At 42.8% G+C, this 23347-nt stretch overlaps 1 protein-coding gene across 1 annotated transcript in view; it reads right to left on the bottom strand.

Moving 5' to 3' along the window:
• The window catches only part of LOC136874962 (uncharacterized), a 121677-nt gene that overhangs the window by 7878 nt on the left and 90452 nt on the right, over nucleotides 1-23347 (bottom strand). Inside the window, exons 3-4 of the mRNA XM_067148674.2 lie at nucleotides 17893-18003; nucleotides 15788-16015 (exon numbers count right to left, since the gene is read on the bottom strand). Coding sequence (XP_067004775.1) covers nucleotides 15788-16015; nucleotides 17893-18003 — 339 coding nt within the window. The remainder of the gene's footprint in view (nucleotides 1-15787; nucleotides 16016-17892; nucleotides 18004-23347) is intronic.

Raw genomic sequence — 23347 nt, 5'->3', positions numbered from 1 at the left:
TTTGTTAGCAATAAAAAGCAATAATGTTAGTACAGTACTTACTATTTTCAGGAAAATTAACAACATGCAGTATTTAATCTTGCGTATTTTATTTAGACTTTGAAAATCCACAGCCTGTTTCGGTTAATATTATTTCTTCATTGTTAAGCTCTGATTTATTTAATCTGTACGTGTATAGGATTGGGAACTGTAAATACTAACATTTCCGGTATACTGGAACATTTAAAAATGATTTTTAAACATATTAGCAAAAGGTCTCACTATTCTGGATTTCAAAGTTTATCTGCAATATTTACGAAAGCACACTAACAAAATAATAAAATAGTAGTTCTATGCAATATCTTAGTGGTTTTCATGTGATTTTTTTAATTACAACATAAAAGTAATTGTGATAAGGAACATAAGCGGGGTCCTCGGCATGCTGATTTGCAGTAAGTTACAGCGCCTGGCAGACGGTCCACGGTCCGCTGACGTCACAAGGTCCTGGCCGGCTGCGCGTGACACCTACCATCTCTTTTTAGCTACCGTTAAGTGCACCACGTGCACGGCTTTGCGCAGATACATCACTCGGCAAGAGTTCGAACAATGAATCTCTGAGCACAGCCAACTACATCTATACTGGCTTAACTTAAGTTGGCCGTGTTCCTAATTTTGTCGCCTTCCAAAGCAACACTAAGGAAACAAGAATGTTTAGAAGGCTGGAATTGGCACCAGATACCAGTTACAAGGAAAATGTAATGATGATCATCACCGAGCAGTTTATTGAAAAATGCCCTGAATCAGTAAAGTGAATGATTCTTCACCATTGTGGTGCATCCTACAACAATACCTATCTCTACGTATAACCACGAAACAGAACTCTTGCCGCAGAGTTTGGTGAGTGTCTTCTAACAAATTTTGATCGTGGATGTTCCATTGTAGTTCCATGGTAAGTATATGATTCGGGCAATGTGGAATTCCGCATGCTTGGTCTTTTCTCAATAAAATGTATCTCATTCAGTGAGATAAGGCTGTCATTTTAGTACAAGCAGCAACATTACAGCATCCACTGTAGTAACTGTGAGTGTCGACTTTGTATAAGTTTTATTCATAACATACGCTAAAATGTTCATTTCAAAATTTTAAATGGCTTGTCCTACTGTACTCGCAATTTTGGCTGTACTTAATATTCGCAATCGGTGAAATTAAATTGTAGCTCCCTTCTAGGAACTTAATTTAATATGAAAAACAGTAATCAAACGTAAAATTCAGTAATGTTAAATGGCATAAACTACCATGAACGTTTTAGATCAAAGCTATAAAAACATATTCTGAAGAGAAACAAACAACGTAAATATGAAAATTTTGCAATAGTTTGGTACGTCCTATATCATTGTAAATACGGTTTGTAAAATGAATGACAACAATGTAAAATGTTGAAACATAAACGTAACAAATTCACCACTAAATAACTTCGTTAAGCGCTTTCTATATATAGATAATGCCAAATAATTGTTAGTGCTTCATTAAAATTTTACAAATATGTTATAGCACATTAATCTATATATATAAAATAAGAGTTTTGTCTGTACATTGCTTAGAATTTGAAAATGGTGGTATTTCTGTATCGGTCATGTCCACAGTAACAAGGAAATGTACTTTTTACTTTTCCGTAATGTCTGTCTGTCTGTCTGTCTGTCTGTCTGTCTGTCTGTCTGTCTGTCTGTCTGTCTGTCTGTCTGTCTGTCTGTCTGTACACGCATCCCTAGAAAACGGCTAAAGAGAATTTAATGAAAATCGGTATGCAAAGTCGGGGAATAGGCCATAAATAATTTTATTCACGCTGATAGAAATGGTAGTTTAGGGAAAGGCCTAAATTTTAATTTTCAAATATTTATGTTATTGGTGGTCCTATCTTAATGAAAATTGGTATTCAAAGCCAAGGAATAAGTCGCTATAATCTAGGCTATAAATAATTTTATTCACGCTGAGTGAAATGGTAGTTTAGGGGAAGGCCATAAATGTTATTCTTATATATTTGCGTTATGAGTGGTTCTATCTCAGTGAAAATTGGCATGCGTAGTCAGAGAATGAGCCACTATAATCTAGCCTATGAATCATTCTATTCACACTGAGTGAAATGATAGTTTAGGGGAAGGCCTAAAATTTCATTCTCAAATATTTAAATTATTAGTGGTCGTATCGATAAACACTACATAACCAAAGTTATACATAATTAAATTTCCGACTATTTATGTCTTATATACGTACCGACTGTGATAACACAGATATTCATGAAATTGTGATTTTGTTGCTAAGTCCATATCAACGCCGAGCCACGAGAAAATGGGTTAACAGAATTTAATGAAAATCGGTATATAGAGTCGGGGAATGAGAAACAACAGTCTAAGCTATAAACAAATTTATTCACCCTGGATAAAATTGTAGTTTAGGGGAAGGCGCCTAAAATGTAATTTTTAAATACGTACGTTATTGGTGTTATCGAAAAATATTACATAACAAAAGTTATAGAGAATACAATTTCCGATCATTTATGTTTTAATCAGTTTTACCGTACCGACTATGGTAAGAGGGTAAGAGTGGTATTTCAGATTCGGAAGAAAACTAAATGTGAAGACCTACAATATCAAGAGCGCATAGCATTGATCAACAATAACATTACATTGACCATTGTTTGATGTGATGTTCTTTGTCTCTTATTCTGCCTCTCAACTCCGATAGATGGGACTACTGCTGTGTACCGAGTATAACAGCCTGACTGAATATTAGCGGTAAATAGCTGGGGAGTTAGAAAACTTTCTTCTTTAGCATGGCATTCCTCTGGTTCATACATTTTCTGATACAGCTGGTAGGCAACACACAAGTTCATCATAGTATTCCAGCTATGCGATCTCTAATCTGTCGCGCTGTTTTTGAATGAGCAGTATGCATACTTAAGGCAGAGGCTCACTTAGTAGTGGTAGTAGTAGTAGTAGTAGTAGTAGCATAGAATAACCATTCAGACCTATTCCAAATTATAGCACCACAATTCACTAAATAACTCGAAATTCGACCCTGAAAAAAGGCTTTCCTTAATTAAAGCTTCTTCCTCTTTACTTTTATTAAATTCTACATTAATTTTATTCCAAATTAACAGTGAATAGTGGGTTTCTCCTCTGGCTTGGAGGAAAAATGTGCCTCCGAGTCAGATAGAGTTTTCCGCCGCCAGTGTAGTGAATTAAGGTTTTCCGACTCATCGGGTACTCCTAGGAAACAGATTAGTAGAAGGGCATAGTTTATGCCGCGGGAGTCTGCACTATTCGACTCCCTCCCTCCGAAAAAAGACGAAGGGTGTTCACGGCTATCTGCGGCTTTGATCATTCCAGCTCTGGAACTTTGGACTGTTAGATCGCCAGCGTAGCCCTTGAAGGGCCTTTGCCTACCAAGCGACCGCTGCTCAGCCCGAAGGCATGCAGATTACGAGGTGTCGTGTGGTCAGCACGACGAATCCTCTCGGCCGTTATTCTTGGCTTTTTAGACCGGGGCCGCTATATCACCGTCAGATAGCTCCTCAATTCTAATCACGTAGGCTGAGTGGACCTCGAACCAGCCCTCAGGTCCAGGTAAAAATCCCTGACCTGGCCGGGAATCGAACCCGGGGCCTCCGGGTGAGAGGCAGGCACGCCACCCCTACACCACGGGGCCGGCATTATCAGAAATATACTACTTGTAAAATAGGGTTTGTAATGGGAAATTCAATAATAATAATATCAGAAATGGACGTGTATTTTGTGAAATAATTTTAAAACATTGCACTACATTGTGCAAATACTGCTACCGTAACTGTCGAGTCATCGCTCTGTCACTGTATACATTTAGCGATGAGCTCATATTTAGGGAGTTCCTAGAGTGCCCTAGGCATAGTCTATAACATTGTTAACCAGGTGGGAGTGACATCATTGTTATGTTTGGTGATTACGAAGGTGTGATAGCTAGTGTCTATATATACCAGTACCAGTCTTCAGTTGGATACAGATCCTTGCCATACGGAGTACTACTGAGATGGTAGTAGTCAGTCAGATGGATGGAGCCTTGGTCGATGGACAGTCGTATGGAGAGTAAGGCCACAGTTGGTCAGTCAGTGAGATGAAGAAGCAGCAGTCACATGGATATTTAGTCGTCAGTCACCATATGGATTAACCCTCTACTGCATGAATTATTTCTCGTTTTGGTTTGGTGAAGAAAATTTCAAGCTTTAATGTTCAACATACGATACGTACAGTGTTTTAGATCTTCTTAACTGGGGCTAATAGCTTAACACTCGTATGTGATGTGGATTGCCATAATGGGATATATATATATATTCGATTTTTCGCGATTTCACGCTAAGCTTTAACATTCAAAGACCGAACATTACTGCCTACTGACCATGGGTACGTATTGCAAGGCGCAAGTATACTTACACGACTGTAGGTCGGTAATGTCTTTGAGGTTGAGCCAGAGGTACTCCTGAAGCCTGTGGTAATGTGATGAGGAGAGCCCACGTAAAATAAACGGTGGTTGGTACGCGTGGATATTGACGGGGTGGAAAGAGTACCTACCTTTGGTTGTAGGGCTGTTTTGTCTTGTGTTACGTAAAAAGAACAAGGCATTACTGGTATATGTGTTTAATTGACTGTACAATTGAGGGGTGCCGTAAAATTACCTCTGTCCACAATCTGTATCACTTAAACAGGTGAAAAGTTATATGTTGCCTAATGGCAACGGTATGCAGTATCTCTTCGGTCGAGATTTTGTGTCGGTGAGGTGACAGACGAATATTGAGTCGTCATAATTCAGACTAACAGTTATCATTGAATTACTTGTAAAGTTGATTTTCAAGTGTGAATCTAATTTCAAGCCATGCTATATCTCGTCAGTGAAACAAAAAGGATACGTCACCAAATTAGGCTTGAGATACCTACAACTGATACCAACTCAAAGGAATACGTCGTAATAACACTCAAAGTGTTGAACCATTGAGGGATAAATTTCTTGTACAACTTTTAAATGTCCGGTCAAGAAGATTTCAAATTTAATGCCTACAGTTTTCTTCAGTTAGAATGTCAGAGTTTTATATTTTCATTGGTATTACCGCAGTAAATCTCACTCGTGAAAGTCAATTTTTAAAGAATATATTTTGTTCATTACGAAATATAATTGATTGTTTCATTTTTATAGTAGCTCAAATAACCTAGCGCCAATCTCCTTTTCCCAGAACCTATATGTTATGTTGTCAAAAGTAAGCCTATTACTTCACATCCTAGAGATATTCAAGACTCTCATTCTATTGTCGCTACATCTATTTGTAGCTGGCGCCCATCAACAATTGTATGTGTAAGTAATCAGGTAAGAACTAAGTGTGAGTACATAGTCCGAAGACTGAGTATTTTATTTCATGAATATTTTAATGTTGTTTTTTATTTTAATTCAATTTTATATTTTTAAATCTGTGAACCATGCCCTTTTTGTTTTCTTATCTTGAAAGTAGTTAATATCCGTTTAGATATCCTGCCTGGGCTCACTCGTGCCACGTGGCTATAAAAGGCAATCCTTCTTTTTCGAATCGTGTCACTCATCCTCTCCACGTGCTTGTATAATTCGCTGTTTTCTTTGATGGGACCCAGGATTTTTCTCAAAATCTTTCTTTCATCAGCCTCTAGTTTTTCCGTTAGACCTTTCTTGTTCATTGTAAGAGTCTCTCGAATAACTTTGCAGTAATATCTAATTTTGGCGTTTAAGGATATCGATATCTTATTGTAGATGTCTTTAGTTAGTTGGTAGGCCATTTCCATTTTGTTAATGCGTGACATGAAGGCTTCTTTCTCTAATAGTTTAGGCTCCACCCATGCTTCTTCTTCTTTATCTGTTACCCTCCAGGGTCGGTTTTTCCCCCGGACTCAGCGAGTGATCCCACCTCTACCGCCTCAAGGCCAGTGTCCTGGAGCTTCAGACTCTGGGTCGGGGGATACAACTGGGGAGGATGACCAGTACCTCGCCCGGGTGGCCTCACCTGCTATTCTGAACAGGGGCCTTGTGGGGGATGAGAAGATTGGAACGGATAAACAAGGAAGAGGGAAGGAAGCGGCCGTGGCCTTAAGTTAGGTACCATCCGGGCAGTTGCCTGGAGGAGAAGTGGGAAACCACTTCCAGGATGGCTGAGGTGGGAATCGAACCCACTTCTACTCAGATGATCTCCCGGGGCTGAGTGGACACCGTTCCAGCCCTCGTACCACTTTTCCAATTTCGTGGCAGAGCCGAGAATCGAACCCGGGCCTCCGGGGGTGGCAGCTTATCACGCTAACCACTACACCACAAAGGCAGACCTCCATCCATTCACCGAGTATTTAAACTTTTCTGCGTGCTCAATTTTTCCTAGTTCGACCTTCAGTTCCCTTGGCGCTGATTTTATGTTCGTCATGAAGTGCGTCTTCTGAAAGGAGATTTAAAGCCCAGCCTTCAAAGCTTGAGTCTTCACTTGTTTAAGTTGTTCTTCTGCCGTATCAGTGGAGTCTGAAAAGATAACTAGATCATTTGCGATGGCTAGAGAGTCGATTGCAAGATTCATATACACCTAGCCTAGCCTTACTTACCCCCATTTTCTACCCCTGAACTTTTCATTTATTTCCGCCATTGAGAGGATCGTGTAAGTTATTGACAGAAGAGAGATGCTACGGTAGTTGTTCACATCTGTTATCTCCCCTTTCTTATGTAGTGGATGAATTACGGCAGAGCTCCCTCCACTGAGTTTTTCGCTTTCCCAGATCTCTTGAATAATTGTAAAAAGCTTGTCGATTGCCGTATCCCCTGCGTACTTCCACAGTTCATCAGTATTATCAAATCTTCACCCGGTGCATTGCCGTCCTTCATCTCTTGGATTATATTCCTGATTTCTGCCTTCGTAGGGGGTGGGGGGAAGGGGGACGAATATGGGTGATCTCTGGAGCCTTACAGTTGAGGAGGCTTTCAAAATAACCGTTGAAATCCTTAAACTGTAGACTTGGGGGTTTGTTCAGATTGTGCTTGAAGGTTTTATAGAAGTTACGTGTGTTATTTTTCTGGAAGTCTTGCTCAATTTGTACCAACTTTTCTTATTAAACATACGTTTCATACCACGGATGGTTTTTGTTGCAGATTTTCTCGCGTTTAGGAATTGATCCTGTTCGCTTCATTTTTGTGGCAATTCCATGTCTGCCATGCAACCTGTCTTAGCTGTACTGCTGCATCACATTCATTACCCCACCAAGCATATTTTCTTGATTTCGTGAGTGGGACAGTCTCCTTAGCTATTCCGACTGTAGCCTCCTGTAATTGTTCCCATTTCTCTGGATTTAAAGTTTCCAACTTGCGGGTTTATTCTTGGTTGCTTCTTAGCTTGTCTCTGTCAAACTTATCAGTTTTTTTGGAGTAATCTTCTTGGTATTTCTTGGAATCAGTGTAACTTTGATCTTCGAAAGGTAGTGATCCGAGTCTAAATTGGCATTTCTCAGAACCTTTACATTCTGGATCTCTCGTTGCGCTTTCTGTGCAACGGCGACATGGTTAATTTGGAATTCACCAAGGTTGAAGTTTGGAGAAATCCAGGTCTTCTGTTTTCTGGGCAAGTGTTTGAACGCAGTTGACTTTAGGACCAGATTGATGCTCTGCATAACTCCACAAGCCTCTCCCCATTACGATTGGTTCTCCTGTGAGCTGGATAGTTTCAAGTAACCTTCTGATATTTTCGTTCCTTGCCAAGATGGGCATTTAAATCTGCAAGCAGAATGATGGCATGCTTGTCAGGTACCTTTGAGAGGATATCTTCTAGCTCCTCCCAGAATGTGTCAAATCCTTCCGGGTCCTTCTTATTCGCCTGATTGATCGGCGCATGTACGTTCACCATTGTGTAAACTCTATTTGTACGCCGAAAAGAAAGAGTAGAGACTCGGCTGTTAGGGGAGTGAAGACCACAATTAAGCCCAAAATCTTGCTCTTGACAATAAATCCTGTGCCTAAGTGTGGGATGGTTTTTATTACACGTTTACCGGTCTTGCCGTTGAAGATTCTATAACCTTGTGAATCGAAGCAATCTTCGTCCGTAAATCTTGTTTCCTGAATTTCAGCGATCAATATCTGATATCGGGACAAGGCATCAGTGACCTGTCCCAGTTTGCCGGTCTTGAGAAGGGAGTTTGTATTGAAAGTAGCCAGAAAGTTCCGGCGTTTGTGTCTGATCATTCCTGGAGCCTCCGATACCTCCATACATGTCGGCGCAGGCTCCCCATAATCCGAACTTCTGCATGCTTCACTCGATGTGAAGGTGGATTGGTTACCATCTCGGGCAGTAGCTTCTGATGAACTTTCCTCCATGGTTTGGACAGTTGAACTGTAGATTGGAGTCAGTGATATTTCTTACTGATCAAAATACTACCAAGGATGTGAGCCTTGGAGGGCCTCATGATGATTTCTCGCTAAGAGCAGGCGTTTCCTCCTACTCTAAATAGGTACGGTTTTCCCGCCAATACTCGGTTGGCAGATTGCAGTGGTTACCCACTGTGCGATATATATGTGATTATATTATTATTATTATTATTATTATTATTATTATTATTATTATTATTATTATTATTATTATTATTATTGTTACGGAGATTTCCGTGGTAGGTAGAGGTGAAAGAAGGTGCGGGTGTGAATAGGTCTCCAACTACGGAATTAAAGTTAAATGTAAAATTTAACAAGGTTATATTTTCTTTCCAAAATTCAGAAATAACAAGAATGGCAGGTACGGAGTAGCAAGACAACAAAGTACAATTACAGTATTTACAGGATTTGGGCTTCGAGCCCTGAAAACACAATTCTTGAGCAACTAGCCCAACTTTACGATATACAAATTTCAACAACGGGGCAGAAGACCCCAATCAAACCCTGGAGCACTTGCTCCAAATTACACCGTAAAGCCTCCTCGAGGCATACAAGACTCAGTTTCCGGAAAAGAGCCACTCGCTCTCAAATTTAAGCCTCTCCCAGGCCACACCAAACTCCACCTTCAAGCTGTCCTCAACGGACATAAACACAGGGGTAAAATACCCAATCTACTGAGGCCTATTAAGTGAGAAAAGGTTAATTATATGGCCTCTAAAATACCAACTTGAAAGGAGGCTCTCCGCACTCCTAATACACTTTATTTAAAACCTACTTGGCACTAGGCCGTTAATGCAAGGGCTAATCCCATACTACAGAGGTGACTTCAGAAAAGAACAATTTACATTATATTAACGAAGAATAGGTTGAGAAAAATAAGTTCACCTCAAAACAATATGATTGGGAGCTCGAGAGGGTTAAGCACTCTCTATCCCGATATGCAGTTTAAAAGATGAAATAGATACAGGTTTCTTTACATTCTAAGGAAGGTTACATAATGGAAAAAGCTTCGGACCCGCCCCGAGAGTTAAACTGCTGAGCTAGCAAAGAAAGAAGTTATTAATTGGCCATTACCTTGTTGTTGACCGCTGCCGAAGAAAGAGGCGCTTCCCGCCCCCTGCTATGTACTTTACACACTGAAAGATGGAACAGAAGTGGCGCAGAGACCCTAAAATCAGCAGTTTATATACTCTCGCGGAAGGTTCTAGGCGTTAGGGGAATGAGAACACCCGCCCACAATCACTTTATTGGAGAATAAAGAGAAACCCCTACACAAGATGAAGAAGAAACACATTATTGGTGGAAAATTAATTTCAGAAATTCGGGATTGGCTAGATTTAAAACAAGGGGAAAGAAAGGGGTAATATTGCCAACTTAACCAATGACTGAAAGGAATTTAACAAAGAACAAACTTTTGAAATAAAATTTTCTCCAAAGAACAGTTATTTTTCTTCGCACTAGGGTGCACTATTGTAGTTCCTCAGTAGTGTCCTCTAGAAGAGAAAGTTCACACTTCTTACTTCAAGCAAAACAAAAACACATCAAAAATGACACAGTTCTAAAACTCCAAAATTTACAGGTAGTGACATCTTCTGAGAAAGTAGAAAATTAATACCGTCAATAAAGTTCAGACTTCCTCCGGCAGAGGAGTTTCAACTGGCGCACCTTTTGAATTAGCGGCGTGGAGGTGTACCGCCCGGTACAATTATTATTATTATTATTATTATTATTATTATTATTATTATTATTATTATTATTATTATTATTATTATTATGTACCGGTTGGTACACCTATACGCCGCACATTTGAATTTTCCGCCAATAAATTCTCCTCTACCGGAGAAACTGTGAACTTTGAGAACTGTATAACTGTAATTCATGAGTTTTCTCAGAAGAGGTCTATACTATAAATTTTGGGATTACAAAGTTGTCTATACTGTGTGGATTTCAACGTGTTTTGTTTTCTATGGATCAAGAAGTGTGGACATTCGCTAACAGATGTCTCTACCCAAAAAACTATGATTATGCAGCCTGGTGCGAAGTGAAGGAACTTTTGTTGAAGAAATTGTGTATTTATAAGTTTTGGTCCTTACTAAATGTTGTTCTTTTATTTGTGGGTTGGCAATATTAAGCTTTCTTTCCGCCTGTTTTGAATTTAGCCAATCGGTAATTTCTGTAATTAATTTTCCACCTATCAGAGGTCTCTTCTTCGAATTTCCATGTGTAACTCTTAGCTACCCAATAAAGTGGAGCGGGTGTGTCTTTATTATTCATGAAAGGTCTCAATTCTTCCACGAGGGTTTAAAAACTGCTGATTTTCTCGGCTCTTCGCCACTTCAACAACATCTAGCTTAGTGTATGGAAGTACAGCAGGGGGCGGGTTGCGCCTCTTCCTTCGAGCAGCAGCTCTTCAGCAAAGGTAATGGCCTCTTAACTTTATTTTCTTTCTTGGTCAGCAGTTTAATTCCCGGGGAAGGTTCAAAACCTTTTCAAGTATCCTGCCTGTTTAAAATGTAACTTAGTGCCGGCTTATGTAAACATTTTCTTATTACTTTAAATGTAAATCGGGGATAGAGAGTGCTTTACCCTCTCGAGCTCCCCTCCATTTCGACTTGAGGTGACTACGTTTTCGTAACTGATTTTCTAATCTTTCCTAATGTGTTAAAATTTTCTTATACAAGTTACCTATGTAGTGTGGGAATAGCCCCTGTGTATCGGCCTAGCGCCACTTAGGTATTAAATTGTGTATTTAGGAGTGGTAATTCACGCCTCCATTCCTTTTGCATTTTGGGCCATTTTTATTAACCTAGTATTCATCCACTAAGGCCCGGTAGAATGAGTACAAGATACCCCTGTTTCTTTGTAAGTGTGCCTTGAGGGCAGTTTGTAGTAAAGTCCGTTTATGGCCTTTTGATAGCCTTGAAAGATTGAGAGCGGTCAGCTCTTTCTGGTATTTTGAAAGGTGCCTCTAGGAGGCTTGACATTACGAGGTGGGAGCAAATGCTCCATGTAATTAGGGGTTCTCTGCCCTTTGGTAATTTGTGGTTGTGAGCTGAGAGTTCAGGAATTGATAAACTTGGGGGCTCGTAGCACAGAATTGTAAAAAAATACCTTAACTTGTGCTTTCGTTTAAAGTTTTGTACCTGATTTTTCTTTGTTATTTCAACCTAGTGAAAATTGTCAAATCTTGTTATCAGTTGAAAATATAACCTTTATTTAAATTTTAAATTCATCTTTCGGACTAGTAGTTAGACCCATTCCAGCCCGCACCTTCTTTCACCTCTGCTGATCCACCAAAACACGGTAACAATTATTATTATTATTATTATTACAGCGTGACCTAGGTGTGATATTCCATACAAAATTACAATTTAAGACCCACGTAGAAACATATACAACCAAGGCTATGAAATTACTAGGCATTCTCTACCGTTTCACAGAAATAGCTTACCCCATTGCTCTTCGGCACTTCTTCCTCACAATCATTCAACCTCCCTTAAACTACTGCTCTCCGATTTGGACAACAGCCTCCCCCACCAATATTAACCAGTTAGACAGAGCAGTGTCATTCTTTGCTGCAATTGTAAGGAGCAAAAACCCGAAGCTCAGAAATCTGTGTACGCAGCAGGTATTAAGGGCAATAATTATGTCACCGCTGCACATCAGGCGACAGGTAGCTGACCTGAGTTTCCTCCACGGGATCTTAAATGGGCAATACCGCTCGGAACATCTTGTCTCACTCTTCTCTCTCCGCGTTCCTTCCTGCTCCACCAGAACCAAAGACCTTCTCCACATTCCACACACTCATCACTCAATACTTCAACGATCTTTCCTAATCCGCCTCCCAACACTCTATAACAATATTAATAGGAGGCAAGAGCTTGATATAGCATCAAATAAAAGCATATTCGAGAGGGGTGTAAATAGTCTCTTAAAGATAAGTTGATGTGAATGGATTATACCGTCATCTGGATCCACGACGACTCGACTATAAACATGGACATTCTTATGGTTTTCGATTTGGACAGTTGTTATTAGTAGGCTGTGTACCTGATCTTGTTATATTTTGTTATGTTTGTTATATTTTATTTTGAAAGTTTACATTTGTTAATTAGTCTGTTGACAGTGCAAGTAAAATTTGCTCAGTGTAGCTGTATCTTGTGCTTCGTGAATAAATAAATATTATTATTATTACTCAAGTCATCAGGTCGGAGTGGTGGCCAGCTTGAGAAAGAACATATTGTTGCGTGTTGGGGGTAGACAAATAAACACAGACACTGGTAACGTTAAAGTTCTAAAATGCATTATCTAACTACTTAATCTACACATTAACACAAATAGGCAAACCAGGATCACTACTTACAAAGTATAGATCACACAATTACACAGTTCGCGCTCTCTCCTAATTCTTTCTGTACATCCACTTTAGTTCACACTCGGACTCCATTCACTAGCACTTACAGTTTCACTCAGTCACGCAGTTGCCGCTATCACAGTCCTCATTTTACAGCCCGCATGTGATAGTCTCGCAGGTCGGATGACATACGCCGCCAATTCACTCCATTAGAACCACCGTTCACTGCCCCATGCCAGTACTCAGTGTTTTCTCACACGCCGCTACAGCACACGATGGTCGCTACACAGCGGCTGGCCTAAGAAATTCACTACGGCGACAGACACGCAGAACGAATACCCCGTTCCGCGGGCAGAACCCTCTCCACAGGCTGTCAACTCACACACAGACTGACTGCACTCAGCTCATCGACTAAACACTCACACTCAACCGAGCTCGCTTTTTTTTTCCGGGGGGGGGGGGGCGAAGCCCGCTCCCCCCGCGTGACCAACGACTCAATCTACATGGCCTCCGACATGCTATTATTTCTAAGAACAAGAAAGAGATAGCAGGGAAGAGTGGGAAGTGATACAAGGAGTATCTGCCGGTTTCCGACTCAGACTCGCTACCACGGCAAGAGTTTGTGTTAGGTATATGGTGTTGAAGTATGGTATTGAAGGGTCAGGGAAAAACCACATAGGCAGAAAGAAGAAAGAGCCTACATGTAAAACCTGACATCTTTTGATAGCACATGCAAGGATGTGGGCTGGAAAAAGACCAGAGGTTGTGTTAGTTAGGAACAGGTAGCATGCACAAAACATAAACCATTTCCTTGCCATTCCATCGTCTGGGGATCAGTCCGTCTGGGCACTGCTGTGACTAGCACGGTCCTTGCCGGCTGCGGAGCCATGCGTCGAGTACCACTAGGGCCTGTCGCACGGCTCCACCTCCTTGGGGTACCTCGTGCCCAGTCTCCGATCACGGAGAGTGAGGCCAAGCCCGCCGCTATCCACTGCCGTGCTGCTATCCACCATCACGGGCGCTCTCCTGGTTTGCGCCCGGGTTACAGGCCCCTCCTGGTAGGCCTGCGTCTGCGACCACTTCGCCTTGGTAGGTGGTCGACGATCCTGGTTCGCGGCCTTGTTGGTCTGCGTGTACTTCGTCTACTCCTGGAAGGGGGTGGGTCATGGCGCCGGGCCTCCTTCCTCTCTGCCCGCGCCATGGCCCTGTAGACTGGGCAACTGCGGTGGGAGGCCGGGTGGCCCCCCGCGCAATTGGCGCACACCGGCCCCTCCTTAAGTGTTGCGCAGGCCGTGTAGTGGTGATCACCACCACAGCGGTTGCACTTCACTTGGAGTCCACAGCTAACTTGACGGTGGCCCCACCTCAGACAGCGGAAACACTGCAAGAGCTGCTGAGGGGGACGTTTTACTCTCACCTGACTACCGCTACCCGCTGAGGTCCTCTCCTGATTGGCTCCTCAGTTGACTGCTGTCCTGGGAGCAGTCTTGGGCTGCGGCTGGGCGGTCCTCTCCTGATGAGCCAGCGTCGCCTTCTGGTTCCTGGTGCGGCGTCGTCTTCTTCCTCTTCCCTGGGGCTGCTTCTCGGCTGGGGGGGAGGCCTCGTCCTGGTGGCCCTCCTCCCGACCTGGTGACCCCGGGGTGACTGGTGGTTCCGGTGCGTTGCCATCTGCTTCTTCTCCCTGGCTGGCGGCGGCGGCGTCGGTCAGTGCTAACACTCGACTGCGTTCCCTGTCCTGTGGGGCGCACATCGAGGTCTGCATCTCGAACGACATGTTGACTGGCAGGGCCTGGACGGCGGCCTCAGCACGCCAAGGGGCGTCCTTGTCCACTGCCGTGCTACTATCCACCATCACGGACGCTCTCCTGGTTTGCGCCCGGGTTACAGGCCCCTCCTGGTAGGCCTGCGTCTGCGACCACTTCGCCTTGGTAGGTGGTCGACGATCCTGGTTCGCGGCCTTGTTGGTCTGCGTGTACTTCGTAAAGTACCGCATTCCAACTGAAGTCGCGTCGTCGCGGCGCTCGGGAGCGCCGCCGTCGTCCTCGGTCCTTGGCTCCGTCTGCGTGGCTGCCTCCTGGTAGCCCGAGACGTCCAGGTGCTCCCTGAGTCCTGGTAGTCGGACTACTTGGTGCTGCTGGGACGCCAGCTCTTCATATCTCCTGAGGCTGGTTGCATCCCTAGGGCGGATGATGACCGCACAGCCAGGGGTCACCTCGCTGATGATCTCGGAGAGCGACTCTCCGATGAACTCCGCGATGGCTCTAAGGAGGTCGATTATATAAATCGTCTCCTCGTAGGTGTGCTTCCCCCATCGGTTGTACACCAAGAGCGCTGGGCGTCGGAGATCGGGGGCGTCCGCAGCTATGAGCGCCGCTTGTAGTTTCGCTATAGCTCTCCCGCAGTCGTAGTCGGCCGGTCTCGCTGGAACAGTTAGCTTCTCCATCCTGGTCCTCCTGAAAATAAAGCTCCTGAAAGAGAAAGAGCGAGCACTGAGAAGTGCTCAGCTCAGACAAATGCTCTTCCGAAGTCGTACTAATAAGTACAGCTGCCTGGTTAGCACTAGAAGTACTGAGCGCCTGGCAAGGAGAGAGAGAGAGCGCAGCGAGAGGCACGTACGTCCTTTCACTTCGGCAGTCACCTCGTTCTTCCAACCGAGCTCGCAGATCTCACCTGCCTTATATACCTGGGCCAGTCGTTCCAGAACAGCCCGGAGGCTGGATACAATCAGAAACCTCACGAGAGGGAAGACTCCAGATTAACTGTTCTCGTGGCTTCCAGTTCGGCCTCGCGCCGCCACGGGCGCATACTATGGAAAGAGAGCGGGCTTTGCGCCTGGGCTCAACCATGAGAGGTGCGGCTTCAAAAGGGTGGACGTCACTTCTTCGGGCGCTGTCCCAACCCAAAGTCACATATTAAAATGGCGAACGTGGAGGCCTTCCACGTTGCAATATTGATCGCTATAGTCAACAGTAATGGTTTCGTTCTAGTGGTTCGTTTATTCTCAATCATACTTACCATTCACCACGAACTTCTGGTTATCCCTACGGTAGCCCAGTCCACAGCGGATCACGTAGGTCCAGTAGTAGATGGTATCACCCTTCTTCAGCTCCACGTCTGGATCTTCGAAGACCCATCGTCCATTAGTCGGATACATCACATCCTTGGACATGGTGCCTGCCTCTAAAGAGCTCATTGGCCTGTTCACGTTTCCATGGAAAGCGAATATTTCGATGCCCGGAGAATCTGAGGAGATACACAAGAAAATATTGCTGTACACGTGATGTAGATGAATGCAAATAAAATTTCAAGTAAACTAGTATCAGCCCTTCGTGACAGCAACTGGAAGAGGTGGCCCAAGAGTTTCAGTCCTATGAGAGCAGAGTTGAAGAAATGAAAAGAAATGAAATGAAAGCCAATTCGAGCAGGACGGGAATTGAACAAGAGTTGACCACGAGAGTGGTGGTGGTGGCGGTGGTGATCATTATTTTAACAGGAAGTACAAATAGTAACCATCCTCTACATAACACTAATCAGAGAGAAAAAAAATGAAAGGGATCCGATACTTCGGAAAATAAAATTATCAGCAAAAGAAAGCCACAAGTGGCGTGAAAATGAAAGACTCCCTAGCCACGAATGCTCTAATAGCATGGGGTCGGAAAACATCAAGAGTTGACCAAGAAAGGTCGGATAGAATAGATGAAAGTGAGAAGCCTGGCACAAGTAAGTGGAAACAATGCCTGGGCTCAGCTAGGGGCCCCGTAGTCGCCAACCCCCGTTCCCAAGTTGAGAGCCGCTCGGGCCCCTTTTAGTCGCCTCGTACGACAGGCAGAGGCCGCCCCCACCCACAGCAGGATTGATCACAGGAACTTGGAGAGGACGGTGCATACGAATTGAACGTAAGGTACTTAAACAATCTCTTTTTTTTTTTTTTTTAGTTTTAATTCCGTCGCTGATGGGGACGGCGGGCCATCTAGACGGAAACGCTGTCTCTTTAAGGCCAGGGAGATTTGTATCGGAGGTGTGCTTTGCGGAGAAGGTGAGGTGGATGCGTCCGGGGCCTATAACAGGAACTGTCCCAGCTTTTGCCTTAGTGCAGGAGAATAGAAAATCACGGAAAACCATTCTCAAAACAGCCGCCGGTAGGGACCAGCCCCTCTGCGTCCCAAAGGTAGAACTTCAAGACTAGCCAAAACTAGGCGTTATTAAGCTGAAACCGGTGTCAATTAACTGTTAACTACAAATTTTTCATTCCGTAGGCCTACCTGAAGGGGTACTGCCGGCCTCTTACAGGTCCCCCTGTGGGTGGGGGTGGTAGAATACATCCACGGTATCACCTACCTGACGTAAGAGGCAACTAGATTCTCTATATGGGTTTTCACCTGTAACCCATTCAGGTTTTAATTAAATGTGACTAATTTGGTTCCCCTTCGAGAATAGTGACTGAACATCTGAATACCTTTCCAAATGTTAATTGAATTATCGCATTAAGTTATGAAATATGAGGTCAAAACATTGCTTGATTCAGTGTTTACTTTTGAACGAGACAGTAAATAATACGACTCAAACACCAAACGTCATGTAAGGTCTCGGGTTAGTATTGTGCTCATTCACCACGCCCACTGCTCTGACCAGTTCACCAAAACGAAATTATCTATAAATTTAAAAACATTGCTGGGAATATGTGCATGAAAATTGGTACAAAGAAAAACATTTTCGTCCATAAAACGCCAACAGCAGGCCAACAGGTACAATAATCAAATTTAAGTTTTCAGCTTTTAGGTCGTGCCAAATAGAGGGAAGTAAAGTACAATACCTAAGAAACAAAGCAGAAATACCAATGCCATCGTAGCTCAATCGGTCGTGGAAACCCGAAGACTGCGGGTTCGTGTCCCGCCTGCGACCAATTGGCCATTTTAGCTCTGCCCTTAACATTCCTTTGCCGAATATCAATACAGCATTTCTGGGATAATAAAGTAGGAACCTACGACACAAACCAAGAAGTACCATTTTTAAATTAATTCCTCTGTTCAGTATGAAACACGAAATAATAATAATAGGCCCATATCCTAATTAGAAAAAAGTAATTCCTAACTGATTTCAACATTTCATAGGAAACTCACCTGGTATAGAGACTCTTAGACCTCGAGGCTGCAAAGGCTCTACTACGGCCTCTGGTACAGTGTAACGTCCCTGTGGCAGAGGCACCTCGTCTGTAGAATTAGTGACGTAGGCTGAAACACAAGGCACTCCTTGATTAGTAAATTAACATTCAGAAATTTCCTAAGACGATAGTAAAGAGAAATATAAGAAGAAGATTGGTTTTCTGTGGACATATTAAAAGGATGGAACTAGAAAATCTCAACAACAGGATTCTCACTTTCCAGGAGTCCGCTTCCGTAGCGTAACGGTTAGTGTTATTAGCTGCCATCCTCGGGGGCCCGGGTTCGAGTCCCGATACTGACGGAAATTTAAGAATGGCAGGAGGGCAGGTATGTGGTTGGAATAGTACATGCAGCTCACCTCCATTGGGGGTGTGCCTGAAAAGAGCTGCACCACCTCGGGATGAGGACACACACACGCGCGCGCGCGCGCGCGCGCGCGCGCGTTTTCCAGGAGAACAGGAAAACACAAACACCATAGATGAAAGAAGTCCATCAAAATCTAGAAAAGGGTGTAATCAGGGCAGAATACATGCGAAACAGAAGAAAGGTTCCGGAGGTGAAGGATATATCCGACGAGAAAACGAGAAAGAACAGAGTATTCTCGGCAGAGGAAGAAGCACGAGTAAGTCAACGGATAAAGGAGTACTGGTGAAAGAGAATAGAGATAGATAATTTGAACAAATGATGGAAATTGTATAATCGCAACACGTGGGTAGTTGAAACGAAAATAATAATAATAATAATAATAATAATAATAATAATAATAATAATAATAATAATAATAATGTCCGCCTCTGTGGTGTAGTGGTTAGTGTGATTAGCTGCCACCCCCGGAGGCCCGGGTTCGATTCCCGGCTCTGCCACGAAATTTGAAAAGGGGTGCGAGGGTTGGAACGGGGTCCACTCAGCCTCGGGAGGTCAACTGAGTAGAGGGGCGTTCGATTCCCTCCACAGCCATCTTTGAAGTGGTTTTCCGTGGTTTCTAACTTCTCCCCCAGGCAAATGATGGGATGGTACCTAAATTGATGTCACGGCCACTTTCCTACCTCTTTCTTGTCTATCCCTTCTAATCTTCCCATCCCCTACCAGGCCCCTGCTCAGCATAGCGAGTGTTGCAGCGTGGACGAGGTACTGGTCCTCCTTCCCAGTTGTATTCCCCGACCCAATGTCTCACGCTCGAGGACATTGCCCTTGAGGCGGTAGAGCTGGGTTTCCTCGCTCAGTCCGAGGGAAAAGCCAACCGTAGAGGGTAGACGGATTAAGAAAGAAAGAAAGAAAGAAAGAAAGAAAGAAAGAAAGAAAGAAAGAAAGAAAGAAAGAAAGAACGAATAATAATAAAAATAATAGGATTCTCTTCCTGATAAATAAACAACAGTCCTATTTTAGTATCGAAACAGTTGAATTCATGGTTGCTCTCTTGCTGAAAAGCTATCATAATTCGTCAGCAGATGACTGTCTATGTCTCACTATATGTACAGAGTGACCCAAAAGGTCGTGCAGAGGCTGAAGTAGCCTTTATCGGTCGAAATCTAACAACTTACGATTAAGAACTTATAATCTACGACTAAACCCTGCGTCAGGGCAAGACTGAGAATTTCGCGAGCGGTATAATGGACCATTTAACTGACGAACTTTTCTACAATGCTTTGCATTCCTAAACAATTTAGAGCTAACGATCACCGGAAAACTAGTCGTTGCTGCCACTGAATAGAGTAGGTTTGGTCTTAACAGCGGCTAGTTTTATCAGTCTTGCAGCTCTACATTCGCCGAGCAAGTTGCTGTGCGGTTTGCGTCATGTAGCTAATGGCATGCATTCTGGAGATAGTAGGTTCAAACCCCACTGTCGGCAGTCCTGAAGGTGCTTTTCCATGGTTTCCCATTTTCACACCAGGCAAATGCTGGGGCTGTATCTTAGTTAAAATCACGGTCACTTCCTTCTCACTCCTAGTCCTTTCCTATCCCATCGTCGCCATAAGACCTATCTGTGCCGCTGCGACCTACAACAGATTGTAATGAAACAAAGCTCTATATTTGGGAGACATAGGTGCTCGTCCCCACCACCGGCTGTCCTAAGAATTGTTTTCAGTGATTTTCGATACCCCTTCACGAAGGCGAATGCCGGGACAGATCACTTTATAAGCCACGACCACCATCCCTCTCACCTTCCCCGCACCACAATTATCACCATAGGTTTTTTTGTTTTTTGTTTTTTTACAATCTGCTGTACGTTGCACTAACACAGATAGGTCTTATGGCACCAATGAGTATTTGCTGATAGCTACATGGCCCAAACCGCACAGCCACTTGTTCAAATTACCACAATGAATCTCCCTGGAGAGAGAGAGGACTTTACCCTCTAAGAGGCCCGCCGTACCCTTTCAGGGTACAGTATGAAAACTTAGTTAGTTAGTTAGTTAGTTAGTTAGTTAGTCAGTTAGTTCGTTCGTTCGTTCGTTCGTTCGTTCGTTCGTTCGTTCGTTCGTTCGTTAGCTGTGCACGTAGTGAAGTTAGACATCAGACACTGGACAGTGAATGTCGTTCACAAAAGCTATTCTGTACATGCAGTAAATAAGTTTTTTTAAACTGCATGCCTATTAGCGTCATCCAGAAACACCAGAGGGAGATTCCCATACGTTGTTTCCAATGTAAGGTGTGAGTTGCGGAGTGTAACGATAACGTCTGGCTCACTTGGCTACCGCATTTCACAATCGAGTAGGAACATTTTCATTATAATGGGAGGCTCCATTACCTACTGCGCCGTCACAATCAATTTGGGGACTTTTCGTTACAACGGTAGGCGCCTTTTCCTACTTCCAGACAGATCACATCTGAGGAGTTTTTATTATAATAGCAGGCACATTCCCTATCGCTATTCAAAATTGAGTTGTGCTGTTGTCATTATAATGACAGGCCCCTTTTCTTTATGCCAGTTACACCGAGTTAATAACCTTGTATTACAATAGCAGGGAAACTATGCCTAACGCAGGTCACATTTTAGATGGGTAAATTTCCTTATAATGGCAGACACACTTGCCTACTCCCAAACACAATCGGTTAGGGGAGCTTTGAACAAAACTGCATGCTCCCTTGAGTTCTGCCAGTCAAATCGAGACGGTAATTATTAATTACAATGGTAGTCCCTCCTTATTAATGCTAGTTACAAAGGAGTTGGAGAAGGATCACATTCCTACTGCCAGTTAAATTCGATGTGGGGAGTAATGACTACAATAGCAGACGCCATCCTGCTGAGAGTCACTCTCGATGTAAAATATTAATTATAAAGGCGAAAACACCCTTTCTACGTCGCTATAAATCGACCTCAATGAATATACGTATATAGATCGACATACGAAGTATATGCATGTTTACAATATTGCAAACCTCCATTTACAGAAAAACTGCTGCTAAATGATACATGACATCGTCAAACGGATTGTACTATAAGACGCCTCATTTAGCGCTCTAAATGGCTGGTCTTAGATATTTTCTCCTGTCCCATCTATTTATGGGTAAAATCGAGTTAGAGACGTTGAATAGGATGACATTTTCGTAGGCTGTCTCACAGTGCATTACTTTTGGGTAAGAATGTGACAGCTACATACATAGAATTTGGCTCACGTATGGATACTGCGTGGGCCAATAATCTTGTAGAATTAGATGATTCTATATTTCACATAAGTGATTCGAATTACGAACTATACGCGTGCAAAGAGCAAAATGTAGGTATAATCGAGAAATTGAGACAAATCTAACATATAAGGAATAGAGATACGACGAAACGTTATAGGACCAAAGTTGTAGATCACTGCAAATTGAACTGAGATTGGGCCATCCATTTTCTGACACGACTGACCGTTTAGCCGCAAAGTACCTCGAAACGAAGGTCTGCACCGTCATTAAAATTGCCTCCATATTTAGATATTCTTCGCGGATAAAAAGTGAAAAACTTAAAGATTTAGGATGTTTTCCGTCGGTTAAAGCCTAATCGTATAATTTCGCCTAATTTCAATTTTCTGGCTCGTCTGGCAGATTGTGCCGCGATCTTGATTTTGGGCGAAGGGGGTGAAATTCAGGACTTTCAAGAAACTATAAGAAAAAATATGCAGATGTTCATTATTACCCCTTAAATGAATAGCTGCACAAAAATTTCGCCATAATAGTCAATGCACAGACACACTGTCATTACGATTTTATTGATATAGATAAGGAATCTGCTCCACGTACAGCACCTTTTGGGCTATGTCCGCTGGACTCAGCCTGCAAAACCGACCGTTCGTGATATCTCCCTTATTATTCCTCCTGTCGAAATTATGCATATGAGAAAAAAAGGTTTAGGAATTGATCTTCATTAAAGCAAGTTCTCTTCCATTAAGTTCGGTTGTGTATATTTTATGGGAGTGCAAATTCGCAGTTTCGGTTCGTATAAACCCCCAATCAATTAAGAAATTTAGAAACAATAACAGCCCCAAAACCTACCCAAAGACAGGTGGATTTTAAATATGAAGTAGAAATATATCCAGTAGTTTTCAAGTTATAGACAAACAGACAAACAGACAAAAAAGCTAAAATTTATGCGGGTGATCATTATTACATCTGAAACGGATAACTGTAGGGAAATTTCGCCAAAATAGCCAATGTACACACACATGGTCGTTACGATTTTATTTATATAGATAAGGAATCTGCTCCACGTTTAACACCTTTTGGGCTATGTCCGCTGCACTTAGCCTGAGAAACCGACCTTTCATAATATCTCCCTTATTGTTCCTCCTGTTGAAAAAATGCATATGAGAAAATAACAGAATTGGATATCCAATAAGTTTGGTCGATTTCCAGTCAGGTTGCTCTTCTACTTCATATATTGTGGGGGAGTAAAATCACCATGGCGTCTCCGAAGACCGTAAATGTAGTTAGTGGGACGTAAAACAAACAACATTATTATTAAAATGGCGGATGTTAAATATATAGTTTGGTTCAAATATCTTCAGTAGTTTTAAAGTTCTAAGAAATACGCTGTACACGCACCCGCTCTTGCGTTAAGTCCAGTGGAGTTGTACCAATTAATTCTGGTACCGAAATGATGCACATGAGAAAAAAGGTTTAGAAATTAATTTCCATTAAGGCAGGTAGATTTCCATTAAGTTTGGTTGTGTATATTTTGAAGCGGTGCAAAATCAAGGTTTCGGTTTCGTATAAAGCCCCAGTCAGTTCATGGATTTAGGAACAATACTTGCCCTAAAACATACCCAAGGATAGATGGATACTAAATATAAAGTTTGGTGGAAATATGTCCACTAGTATTCAAGTTATAGAAAGAGAGACAAAAAGACAAACAAACAGACGCCTAAAAACCTACCCTTCGACAGGTGGATGCTAAATATAAAGTTTGGTTCAAATATCTTCAGTAGTTTTC

The sequence above is a fragment of the Anabrus simplex genome, chromosome 5 (assembly GCF_040414725.1).
Source record: "Anabrus simplex isolate iqAnaSimp1 chromosome 5, ASM4041472v1, whole genome shotgun sequence".
Taxonomy (NCBI): Eukaryota; Metazoa; Arthropoda; class Insecta; order Orthoptera; family Tettigoniidae; genus Anabrus; species Anabrus simplex.
This window is presented reverse-complemented; position numbering and strand designations above follow the sequence as displayed.